General features: G+C 39.8%; 2 protein-coding genes across 3 annotated transcripts in view; one reads left to right on the top strand and one right to left on the bottom strand.

Moving 5' to 3' along the window:
- Positions 1-13,316, bottom strand: part of LOC124407131 (diphthine methyltransferase) — a 44,007-nt gene that overhangs the window by 25,075 nt on the left and 5,616 nt on the right. Inside the window, exons 1-2 of one of the 2 annotated variants that reach the window (XM_046882980.1) lie at positions 11,544-11,555; positions 10,401-10,403 (exon numbers count right to left, since the gene is read on the bottom strand). The exons of the other annotated variant lie outside the window; for it this stretch is intronic. The gene's annotated coding sequence lies outside the window, so the exon portion shown is untranslated. Of the gene's footprint in view, positions 1-10,400; positions 10,404-11,543; positions 11,556-13,316 lie in introns of those variants that run through there. 2 annotated transcript variants of the gene reach the window in all.
- LOC124407452 lies at positions 3,922-4,670 on the top strand. The gene is made up of 2 exons (XM_046883581.1): positions 3,922-4,191; positions 4,320-4,670. The coding sequence occupies exons 1-2, from the start codon at positions 3,922-3,924 to the stop codon at positions 4,668-4,670; spliced, it is 621 nt and encodes a 206-aa protein (XP_046739537.1).

The raw sequence follows: 13,316 nt of genomic DNA, 5'->3' as shown, positions 1-13,316 counted from the left end.
ATTCTTTGACTTCTTGTTTCACAGGTCGACTTTTTTGTAACATTTACCAGTTCTCGCAACGGAGTCACTACTGTTTTGAAAACGTCGCTCAATTTCTGAGCCGTAGATTCCTTGCCCGACTTGAGCAATCTGTGTTTTCGATGGATCGCAGCACTCGCTTGAGCGATCTGATGTAGGACTTATTTTGGATATACTTCCGAAAACCCCTCACCTTCGATTGAGCTGTAATTTTGCACAGGCTTTCTTTTCGCTGTTTTGAGAAGTTCCCTCAAAGGATTTTTGGCGACTCGAAGCAGTTTTCAATATACCGAATTTTCAAAATATAGATTTTGACATGCGCATTTATACCTATACATATATGCGATATTTGCGGTCATTCTATAGTAGTATGCAATCAGTTTTGGCCCAAAAAAAACCAAAATAACACAACGCAATAACATTTTTTTTGGCAAGAGTACGATTTCCGGGGCGACGTGATTTGACGATTGATTCTGATGTATTTCGACGAGGAAAATCGAAAATGAAAAATTTTCGATATCTCGCTTAGTTTTCGAGATATCATCGATATTCTCACGCGCGCGCACACACACACACACACAGACCTGGTTTGGAGTACAAAATATCACACGACAAAATATAACCACGACAATATTTCACAGGACAAAATATCATAGCGACAAAAGTGGCCGAAGTTATTCTAACCTTTCGGGTGCCACTGCCACCTTCCGCGTTGTTCGTACCCTCGGGTGTTGTGGTTTCGGGGAGCCAAAGTTATTCTAACCTTCCAGGCACCACTGTCGTGTGTGGCCCAAGTTATTCTAACCTTTCGGGTGCCAGTTATTCTAGCCTTTTTGGGTGTGTGCATGTGTTGGATTACGTCGGCTCGAACGTATCAAAAATTCGGGAAAGTTACCTTACCGACTATAGGAAACTCCACACTATATAGATATACCACGCGCGCTAAAATCCAATTTTGAAAATTTAATTTCTCGGAAACTATTGGCAGGCGCCAAAAATCCCTTTAGGGGTTGTCTTAGAACATCAAAAGGAAGGTCTGTGCAATGTTTAAAATCTATCGGAGGTGGGGGGTTTTCGGAAGTGCACCCCTTAGTTTTGCTTATAAATTTTGCAACTCTGCATATTAACGCATCTGTATACCCACAACACAACTATAACGTCCTTGGTTGGGGTCGCTGTCTTTGTCGATTACAAGAAACCCGTACTTGACACCGTTCCAGCATGCAGATCTTTGAATTCTGTGTAAGACATGTTGGTGTTCACATGGTCATTGTATACGTGTCTCAGGTTCATAATTGTCTTGTTTGTGTAACCCGAGTAAGTTTACATTGTTGCGCACGAGATGTTTCGGAATACGCGCGTACGTCTGACAGAGATAGAAACAGTCACCATCGTGATGCCTGCCCATGCAGAAGTAGGCTCCAATATTGTCCTGTTCGTCGCACGCTGCATCATCAAAAACGATTATTGAGTTGGATCGTGCTTTGTCCGGCGTAATCACTGCCTCACGCTCTGTATAAGAAAAATATTGCATATTCTCAACGTTGGCCAACAATTACTTCGACAATTGGTACTTTGGTTGGTCGAGGGATTTTGAGTAGATATAGATATTTTCAAATCTAAGGCCGTTCAAATGAGTTATCAGTGTGAGCAACGCATTAGTTTTATCACCCGTCGAATGTCCGCAGCATATTGCACGCACACTGTTCAGAAGTAATTCACCATGCCGTTTTTGTCCTTTCACATTTCGCTCTGAAAGTTTGTCGAAATTCATTACGGGAAGCTTAGTAGGTTGTTTCTTAAACCGCATCTCGGACACGACTGACCAAATGTGCTATAAATACCCCAGTTTTGAACCTTTTCCATCAGTCAGAGTCCGAACACGATCGTGTACAGAGGTAAACGAAGCAGCAAACGGCAACATCGCGGCAAGGGTCTGGTGAATAAAATCATCAATCGCCTCCCAGTCGAATTGCACGTACCTGGTTATCAGTACTGAGGACCTGGTACAAAGTTAACAAAGAACTCGCGGGAGGTGATCCGATCTTGGGAACGGGTTTTCGCGACAGATGCCAATTTAGGTGAAAAAGCAGCAGCTTCGGTAGTAGCTAATACAGTGGAAGTGAAATCAAAACTTCGGATGGGAATTCGAAAACCAAGAAACTTGACCTCGAGCCAAATTTTAAATGCTGTAAAACGATTCATGATTCCGAGCAACGATGCAAAAGTAGCTATCGAGTTTGCGCTTAAGGGAGCTGAAAGCGCTGATGAAAAACGGGTGGTAAATGTAAAGTGCAAACACTATGCATGTACCTTCAAAATTTTGTGAACTTCTACCATTTCTGGATCAAATTTTCGCTGGACCAGCGTTAGCTGGTGGCGCGGCAGGTATAGCAAAAGCTGTGAACGATGCGATCGCTGCTAAACGAGATCTGGAGGAGAAGAAACGGCACAACAAAACTGTAGAAGCTATTGCATTGGGTAAACGGCTTCATTTAAAACCGTATAAAACGAGTCTCTGTCTTCATCTTCCAAAAAACTAGATGCTAAGCTACCACGTCGAGCGTTGACTGATTAGGATTCGTTGAAATATGCAAAAATCTTCAAATTCCGTATTGCGGCGGTGTTTTAATGCGGAACGAAATGCCCAATAGCGATCTGTGAAAAAATGAGTCAGCCATAGTCAACCTTGACGACAAAGAGAGTCCGGGAACACACTAGGTTGCGTACAAGAAGCGTGACCATAACATCGATTACTTTGACAGTTTCGGTAACCTTCAACCACCCTCGGATCTCATAAAATATCTCGGTGTTGATAGCGTTAAATACAATCATGAAACGTACCCGGATTATGATACGTTTGAATTTGGATACTTGTGTCTGCAATTTTTGAGCGGTGAGTAGATAAGTATGGTGTATAATTCAATACAACTAGTCTATCACTCGCAGCCATGAACGATTCACTAACGTCAACAATTTCGAGAACCTCTTGGGTTCTCGAGGCGTAATATTTCCCACCGGTTGAACTTGCTAGTGATGAAAGTTATGCTATTGGTTTGATAGAATTGTTGACCTTTAATTTGACCGCCAACGTTGATGTTGGTCACAATAAAATTTACGTGACTGATACAGTGATCACCATACCTACCGACAGGTACAAGATCATAGGCATCGAGAAATATCTTCAAACCGTGCTAAGAAATACAAATATCAGGCTAAGCATTACGCCCAACAATAACACATTACGCAGCGAAATCACATGCAACCACATTCTAAACTTTTAACCAAACGATCCCGTTGCTCAACTTTTGGGATTCACACCGCGTGTATTGGAGGCTGATAGAAATCACGAATCAGGCGTGCCTGTGACTTTACTCAAGGTCAACGCGTTGCGAGTTGACTGCAGCATTACAACGGGTGCCTACGTCAAAGGACGTAAAGTACACACTATTCACGAATTTTTAGGGACCATAGATTACGTTCAGCTTCGGTTAGTGGATCAAGACGGAGACTTGGTTAATTTTCGTGGTGAAGTTATAACTGTCAGTCTACACATCAAATCGCAATAAACGATGGGTATTGTATATAACAGACAGCCAAAGAGTAGGTATGTCAGTAAGTCCACATGTCCCGATCAAGTCAGTCATCGATCGATTCTCGAACCGTCAGCATCAAGATTTATGCATATTACCCAACAAAAGTTCAGTACATATCCACGGACGACTCGTCAAAGCTGATAGAACAGCGATTGTGAACACGCAGCTCGTAACCAACGCCATCTGTCATTTATTTGAAGAAATTCGCTATGAAATCAATGCGGTTGAGATCGATAAAAGCAAGCATGTTGGCTTGACAAGTCTCATACAAGGTTACGCTTCTCTGAACCTTAGTCAGAGATGACTGATGCAGAACGCAAGACGACTTGACATAGAAGAGAAGAAAAAATCAACCGAAGCCGAGGGCAATTTTGACCTATTGATACCGCTCAGCATGATACTGAGTTTTGCTGAAGACTACCGCGAGATCGTTGTCAATACCAAACAAGAGTTGATTTTAACGAGATCAAAAACCGATGTAAAAGCAATTGTGCAGAGTCAAAACGAGGAATACAAAATTGTGATCAATACAGTGGAATGGCTCGTACCATATTTGAAACTCGCGGATCAGAGAAAAGTTAACCTGCTGAATTTCATTGAGAATGATCCGTCTATTTCGATGAGCTACCGCAGTTGGGAATTGTACGAATATCCTTTACTTCCCACTACATCGAAACACGTTTGACTGTGAAAACTTCCACTCAGCTTGAAAAACCTCGATACGTAATTTTGGCTTTCCAAACAAGTCGAAAGAACAATACCGGCAAAAACACAAGTGATTTCGATCACTGCAATGTCACCGACGTCAAGGTGTTTTTAAACTCAAAATCTTATCCGTACGGTAACCTGAGCCTAAACACGGGTCGTAATCTGCACCCGTTCCTGGACGAGATGTACGCAAACTTCCAAGCTACCTACTACGACCAGAACCCCGAGCCATTGCTGACAAAGAGTAAACTTCTTCAGAATGTCCCCTTATTTGTTATTGCCTTTTCAAAACAAAACGAATCTCTGAAGTACGGGCCTGTCGACATCCGTCTTGTATTTGAAGCTTAAGCCAACTTTCCCGCTGAAACATCGGCGTACTGCTTGATTGTTCACGATCGTGTTGTTGAATACAACCCACTCAGTGGTGGGGTGAAAAAGTTGGTATAAAAGTTGACCGATTCCCACCATCTCCCACAGTTCAAAGGTGGAGCTTATCGTTGCCATACAAGGCTTCCGTAGACCTTACGACACACCTTTACGTTGAAAGAATTGACTGTAATTTCGATCTACTCGGAAGCATCACCATCAACGTTCTTCTTTAAGTCACCTTACGAATGGGATTGTCTACACGTCAATTACAAAAGCCAAAATTCCGAAAGTATACCGTTTGAGAAAGTAGAATGAAATAGTTGAATACGAGCTGTGCAAGGATCGCAGGGTGTGCGTGAAGGGAGAAGAAAAACAAACTTGATTGCTTAAAATTGTCCCCAAAGTTTAAATCATTGATTTGCTGGACTTGGGCTGTCCATCGCTTCAAACCATTCAAAAAACTTCGGCTGTGCATGTACGATGTGACGCGCACACAATAACCAACGCAAACTGTGCAGTTCAAAACGTTGTGTTACTTCAAAATTGGTTACTGCATCACCATGTTGTTCAGATGGCGACGGTGGCGATTTGTGCTACTGCGCAGAAGCATCTATAAAAACAATCCCGCATTCCTGGCGAAAATATCATCCTGGTTACGATACTGCTGAATAAAATTATTGTACTAAGGTTATAAAGTAATTTCAGCTCGAACCCAAAAAAATATCTGAATAAAGTACTTTGTTTGTTAAATATTCATGAATTTATTTCACACTTTTACATTAGTTCTAAAAAAAAGGATTTTCAGCAGCTTGGTTCTGCCGATCGTCACGTCAGAGCTGACAAAGGTTTTCAGAATAACCCTGGCTTAGGCTATTACAAAGTATACAAATTTGTTGGGTTAAAAGTGGACAGGATGGCTTAATACTGAGTGACAAATATGTATAATTTTGATCGTTTTCTTCAATATTAAACTTAGTACTATTACAAGGTGTGTATGTGACACTTAAATTACACGTAAACGAATACGAATTGATTGGTGCCAAAATCTTCTAGAACAGATCTTCATCTTCTTGGAGGGCTTTCGTCAGTCGATTCGGTAGAAAAGCCGTAAACGAATCTTCCAAATTCAGAACTATTTTATCACCAAATTTTGTCTTAACTTCACGAATTCCGCTGACTCGGTACTCGAAGTAAGCTCCAAAGTCCGAAAGCTTTTTCAACGGGAGAAATGTCTCCAGCCGTGCGACCTCGTTTAATTATGAGAAATCCATGATTGTCACTGTCAATTCGTATTTTCTCAAATTCTCTTGTGAGTAAATTCAGTTCACACCTGATTTTCAGCAAATGTTTTTCCTCAATATTTTTTATGAACAGGGTTAGTCGCTTTTTGAATTCACGTTGTTGTTGCGGAGCACTTTTTATTTGCAGGAAGACCAACTTCAGACTGACGATGAAGTTTTCAGTTCTGACTTTTACAACATCCCCACCACATGCATTTGAAACTTCGTAGGGAGAAAGAACGTCACGTGGTTGATATCACATTGGACTTTGGACTGAACGGTTCTTTTGCTGAGAATGTGACGTGGTTGATAACACACCGGGCTTTGGACTTGAAAAGAACGTCATGTGGTTCGACATCGTGGAAACGGAATGTCACATGGTTGACCTCAGCAATTCTCGGAACTATTAATTGTTGAATGTTACGTCGTGGATATCATACTGGTCTTTGGATCTCACAAACGGTTTTTGGTCACGAGAAAAAAACGTCACGCGGTTGATATCGTGGAAACAAAATGCGGGGGAGGCAGGTTGATATCACCGCAGGCATCTCCGTCAACGAAAACAATTCTCAGAACTATTAATTGTGGAATGTAGGGTGTCAAATATCATGCCGCAAGCCGCTCAAGGTTAACCGGAACATTCCTGAGATGGGTACGCTGATGCACGAAGAACAGAAAGGTTTGCGTCTCCGCTACACCTCGACCGTCGGTAGGGGGAATGACAGCGAGACTGATGGTAAGGCCGCGTGATTTTGGACCTTTGATCTAAAAAATTGTCGGTAAAGAAGCAAGATTTTCATCTTCGGCTGATAAAATTATGGGTAAGGTTAAAACCTGCGGTCGGTACAGCGGACTGTGACGTCATCGCGGAAAAGGGTTTGAGTCTAAGGAAGATGTCGGTAAGTGTCGGTAACAGGAATCTGTGCACAGAATGCCCCTTGTATTGCTACTCAAACCAATTTCTACTTGAAAATTTTGGATAATTCTCATATTTTTCATATTTACATTACCTAGAGAAGAAGTCACCCACACATATTCATCCATATAAGGACAATAATTGGTCTATCAATTTATATCGAAAGTGCATCTGAAATTAAATTATATGAGATTAAAGAAAAGTAAATTGTTGATATTATGAAAATGAATCGTCCATTTATACGATGTTCGGAGGTAGAGAAAACCAAGATTATGAAGTTGACGATCGAAAAGATGTAGATGGATGTCGCGTTCAAGGTTTGAAATTCCACGATCTACGTGTACGTGGTCCATTCGATTCGCTTTTTTAGCTGGGCAAGATACTCTGGCCTACTGCGTGACACCTTCACTTTTGTGTTCAACAAGTATTGTTATCAACAATAATTTTATTGATGAGACACGATATTATTGTCAAATTGAACGTGGTAAATCTTAGAAGCGAAATTGAGTCCTTTTGAACTGTCTGTAACGGCGTCTTCTCACAAAGTAGGCCAAGCAACAGGGAGATTTTCATGACATAAATACAAGCGGGAAACGGACTGTGCCATCATTTAAAGGATAGTACGTACGTCAAGCCTCTTACGTTTTGGACTCGCAAATGCTACTCACAATTCTTTGATACGCATTTATAACAAAAAAATCGTACTGTTTTTAGTTTGTCGTTTATAACATGAAAACTGTTGAATCAATCGTAATGACATCTCAAGACAAGTTGTAAGTAATTAAAATACGAACAAAATGAACGGCCGTTCGACCTGATCGGATAATTTTAAACGGAGAAAACTCGAAAAAACCGGAAAATTTACCGTTTTAAGAAAAATTCATATCGCCGTCATTTTTCAACTTGTAGGCTGAGCTTTAAGGAAAATTTAGTAATCCATGTGTATTTCAACCGTACGTAAAACTCACGCTGAGCGATAATTCGTTTTGGCGCAATCGCGTTTACAATTATTCGGTACTGTTAATTACATAATGGGTGGATGCTTCACGAATGGTTCGATTTCAATTTTTAAGACGGGTTTGAAAAGAATATGAATAGCGTAGCAAAACGTATATTTTCAATTTGCACTGAAATGTTGCAAAATAGACCACAAATGTTTGTGAACGTGATTGAAAATGACTGAGCGCGCGAAAACGCTGGAGTAGTGGGGGGAACAGGAATCAAGGCGTGGTACACATACCTATACCTATAGGTATAGAAACGCGCTGCGGCCAAGCTGTGGCGCAACAATTAAATCTTTCCGTTTGATTATTTCAGCATCTACTGCGGATATATTAGTCATTTTTGTTCTAATTTCGAGTAACGAGTCAAGGTGACCGATTGTTGAATAATATTTTAGAAACGATGAAAAAAAAGCGTTATTGCGTGATTTTTAAAAGCCATTCTCAAATGAACATTATATTTAAATTATTTTTTCCTTGATATTTGTATTGTAATAGGTAAATGGATAGAAAATTTTTCATTGAATACAAGAATGATTATTTTTATTATAAAATTATCGAACAATTCAGCTGATGTATATACAGACAAATTCTCGTTAAACAGGTATTTTACAAAGTATTCACAATATTCATCTCCTTTTCGCAGGCCCCGAACAGTCTATTTCCTCGGCATTTTCATCAATATTTTCGTCGATTAAATCATCATCATCCTCGAGAATACACTCATCCTCCGACCCAATCCATTGATTGTTCGATTCTAAATTGAAGTAGGAGTCTTCCTGACAATTTGCACAAAGATTAGTACATTTCACACCATATTTTTTACAGCCACAGGAAGCATCGATACAACCTTTTTTACTACACGAACACGAAATTGGATCAAGCAATTTTTGAGGAATTGGTGGATCCGTCCTTCCTACAGGTATTCCTACAGTGGTTGTTTGTCACTTGCCAACCCAATCTGTTGCTTTTAAACTTGTGTTACCTTACCAAAGTTGCATTTGATAAAAAAAAACTCGATAAGCGCGTTGCTTTGCTGCTCCTTCTGTTGGCGGCAATGTTTCCAAAGCAAATTTTTTTTACACTTTAGCTTTGCTGAAATGTAAATACCGCAGATCATTTAATGAGCAAGGGCTCGATGTTTCTATGAATTTTTTTCAGCTTTCGTACTGTACATCCCTCGTATTGTATCAAACGCAGTATTGGCTATATTATCGATCGAGAGAATGCGTGACTGCTCAACGCTTTATCAACTGCTAACTCCGCATAGATAGTGCAAAACGCTTCCTTCAGTCCGCTACCTGCGGCGGTGCTTTTATGAATGTTAATGTAATGACTCTTGTAGTGGAAAAATCGGTGTTACAACTATGATATACGTTCTTGAATGCGTGCCAATTAGCAGTATTTTTTGGCATAGTGTGCTTGCCGAAAAAGTACAATAAATCGATTAGTTCAATTTTGATCGAGAAATCAGCTAATTCAGTTTCTTTTCAATTATGCACTGTAACAGTATTTAATTTAAAAGGCCTATTACTTTAAAAAACAATCAGTAAATGAAAAGTAGATGTACTGCTAGTGTTAATTTTCGGTAACGCTTCTTTCAAATGAGAAACAGCCTTGCTCAATGCTACCGACGATGACGATGTTACGCACATAATACCACCCATACAATGGTAAGTATTTTTACCGTCAACAGTTGCCGTATTCTGATCTGCGTTATTAAACTAAACTGTAAAAACGTGTCCGAAACTATTTCAAATATCTCTGGGTTGTGAACAACCGAACTTTCAAATCGTACAGTTTCGGAATGTGAGGCACAGTGACCGATGTTGTATAAAAATTGAATGAGACCGCATGCCGCAAATTTCGTATACGTCATACATAAAAGCCTTAATAAAATGGAGAATCAAACGATCGTCGCCCAACTGAAATCATTAAAATGTGAGTTGCAGTGACAATTTTATTTTCCCATTTTACTCCAAATACCGGTTTTTGGAGTCCGTTTGTGCGTTTTAATAACAATTTCCAGAAACAGTTTTAAAGTCTTTGGAATGTCTTCCGTAACACTATTCAAAAAATCAGACGGTGAGTTGTAATTATCTTTGTTACATTTAAATGCGCGAATATTTTGTAGTATTATATGTGCTGCCATTTCGAATACATGTTCTCTATGTTGTTCTTTAAGTAAGGACGGTATGGGGTGTACGTAAGATGTAACAAACACGGAAAAATAAACAAGGAACAGAAGGTTGTTTATTATTATTAGAGAGGGCACTGTTTCTACAGAGTTCGTTTCTACATAGTTCGTTCCTACAGAGTTCGTTTCTACAGAAATTCGTACTACAGAGGTTCGTCTCTACAGAGCTGACTAAGGTTGTCGTTTCTACAGAGGCATTATTCCCGAGGTGATCGTTTCTACAGAAACGACCATCTCGGTTAATTTCTGTAGAAACGACCACCTCGGTTAAGTTCTGTAGAAACGAACATTTCGGTTAATTTCTGTAGAAACGACCATCTCGGTTAATTTCTGTAGAAACGAACAACCCGGTTCATTTCTGTAGAAATGACCACCTCGGGAATAATGCTTCTGTAGAAACGATCACCTCGGTCAGCTCTGTAGAAACGAACCTCTCTAGTACGAATTTCTGTAGAAACGAACTCTGTAGGAACGAACTCTGTAGAAATGAACTCCGTAGGAATGAACTCTGTAGAAACGGTCCGTTTCCTATTATTAACTTCGATTACAAGCGACCGGGCTACTCGCGCGGTCGCGTTCCGACTGATGGGCCTTAGTCCCCCCGCCCCGCATTGCGGGTGTTAAGTTGACGCCGCTGCACCGGCACGTGGCGCCATCTATTGGCTTATGAGCTACTTATACTCTTACGTTTTTTACTTTTTCGATGAGAGTACCAACTGTCTTCAACACATTTTCTTAACGTTTGTTTGATAAACAAATCAACGATCGTTAGTACTAGCATGAATTACTATCTCATCCTCGGAATGTTGTTTTAAATGATTTTCTATCCTATCTAGCCGAGGTATATCAATTGGCCCGTCTAAATCTTCAAACTTTTTTATTATGTTTATGAGTGAAAATTGACACTCGTCACTATTCTCCAAAAGATAATTTATACTAAAAGCTAATAAATTCGGCACACTTTCACTTACCGGTTGCCCTTTACATTACTCGGACTATATAAGTAAAAACCACTCAAACATGTTCAATGATAAAGTACACAATTGTCGATGCAGTAACTGTCGTATGTAGGTTTCAATTCTTCTAAACGCGACAGTATAATTTTATTTGCTTCCGTTTTTGGATATACCTCTATAGTTACACTAAAACATTATCCACCGTCAATTGCTTCGGTACTCGAGTACTTGGCTTTGATGCGAGCAAAGATTGGAACAAAAAAAAAAAACAAGTTGTGAAAAAATCAAACTCACGCCCTTCTCGACGGCGCCTTCAGTGTTTCCGCCATGACTCTGTCGATTTCTTTAGCGCTACTTTAATATTCGACTCCCTCTTATACATATGTTGACACGTTTGATGTACTACAATTTCATTCAAATTTTGTAACGCAACATGTTTATTGTCCTTACGTTTAATACTCGCTTGTATAAGACTCTTGATTTCTTTGTTCTTTTACGAGACACGATTTGGAAGGTTCCATAGCTTGTTCGCAAAGTAAACATTGACCTCTAATATCTTCCCATTCTTGACCAATAGCCTCCCCTGCGTTTTCAATTTCTGCATTGCCATCTGATGCGTTTTTATTAGTATCCTCCTCTGCGTTGTCAGCGATTGCATTGTCATCTGTTGTGTAAAGATCGGGCTTGAATACAAAATTTATTCATCACAATAAAAAAAACGGCGAGATAAACAATTACATCGAGCGAAAAATTATGAAATTGTACTTACCGAACGTCGACAGGTGTTGATGCTTCTCTTGTAACACTCTTTTCATTAGATTCCATTCTTATCTCAATATATTTTATAGATTTGCGCTAATGCATTATCAGTTTAACAAATTAAACCTTCGATTTCATTATAAACTGCAAATAACACACAACATAGCCGCTCAAAACTGTCTGCGGTAACTGCGCAGCCGTTGGCGTCGCTCTCTCCTGCTGTGATGCTGAATGCAGCTAAGCGGAAGAGAGAAAGAAAGATAGATAGATAGATGAATAGAGAACCATAGAAACAGAGCCGCAAGAGAGGGGATCTACTGAATCATCTATAGCAGCTGCTCCTAAATCGAAGAGACTATACACAAACATAAGAATGTATTGTAAAGATCACGAAATAAGAGCATTGTTTCATAGTTTGTATAACAATATTCAACAATCGGTCACCTCGACTTGTCACTCGAAATTAAAAAAAAATGTCTAATATATCTGCAGTAATTTCCTGCGTGTATGTACCACTCCTTGATTCCTGTTCCCCCGCCACTCCAGCGTTTCAGAGCGTTCACAATCAGTCATTTTCAACCACGTTGGCAAGCATTTTGGCCTATTTTGCAACATTTTAGTGCAAATTGAGAATATAGTTTTGTTACGCTATTCATACACTTTACAAACCCGTTTTGAAAATTGAAATCGGACCATTCGTGAACTATCCAGACATTATGTAATTAACAGTACCGAATAATTGTAAACGCATTGCGCCAAAACTAATTATCGCACGGCGTACGTTTTACGTACGCTTGAAAAACACATGGATTACTAAATTTTCCTAAAAGCTCAGCCTTACAAGTTAAAAAAAGACGGCGATATGAATTTTTCGAAAAACGATAAATTTTTCGATTTCTCCGAGTTTTCTCCGTTCAACATTATCCGATCGGGTCGAACGACCACTAGTTTTATTCGTATTTCAATTACCTACAACTTGTCTTGTGATCAGCGCCGGCGCCAGGTAAGGGCGGACCGGGCGGCCGCCCGGGGCCCCGTGGACGAAGGGGCCGGAAAATTACGCAAAGCAAAATTTTTTTCGTAAGTTATGATAAACCAAAAATAAATAATCATGTATGAAGACCTACGATTGAGTACTATAAATGTTGAAAAAAAAAATTATGAATATCAGGTTGAAGGACTGTTTAAGGTAGTTCCTTCAACTTTTGTACACATAGGTATATGCGCGGCCCACTTACACGGCCATGCACGCGCGAAAAGCTTACCCCGCTAAGCGCTGTTTGTGCTCTCTCTCGGTTTCACTGATTCGCGTCATTGGCATCGTAAGATCCTCAACTTTGGACAATAAATTAATACTTCGAGATTGGAACGGCCAAGTTTACTTGGATTTCGTCAGCGCATGTAATATATTGTAATATAAATACATGTTTTTTGTTGGAACGATTGTAAGAAAATGCATTTTGGAAGGAACTCGAATACAATTGTATTCGATTTCTAGTATGGTACGATGTACTGC

Source organism: Diprion similis, chromosome 6 (genome assembly GCF_021155765.1).
Source record: "Diprion similis isolate iyDipSimi1 chromosome 6, iyDipSimi1.1, whole genome shotgun sequence".
Taxonomy (NCBI): Eukaryota; Metazoa; Arthropoda; class Insecta; order Hymenoptera; family Diprionidae; genus Diprion; species Diprion similis.
The sequence above is the reverse complement of the archived record's forward strand: the minus strand, read 5'-3'. Positions and strand labels throughout refer to the sequence as shown.

Bases quoted from the DNA above. Each gene is read 5' to 3' on its own strand.
- LOC124407452 (XM_046883581.1), top strand. From the start codon at position 3,922: ATGCAGAACGCAAGACGACTTGACATAGAAGAGAAGAAAAAATCAACC. The intron at 4,192-4,319 runs GTTAACCTGCTG...ACTTCCACTCAG, and splicing joins AACTCGCGGATCAGAGAAAA to CTTGAAAAACCTCGATACGT.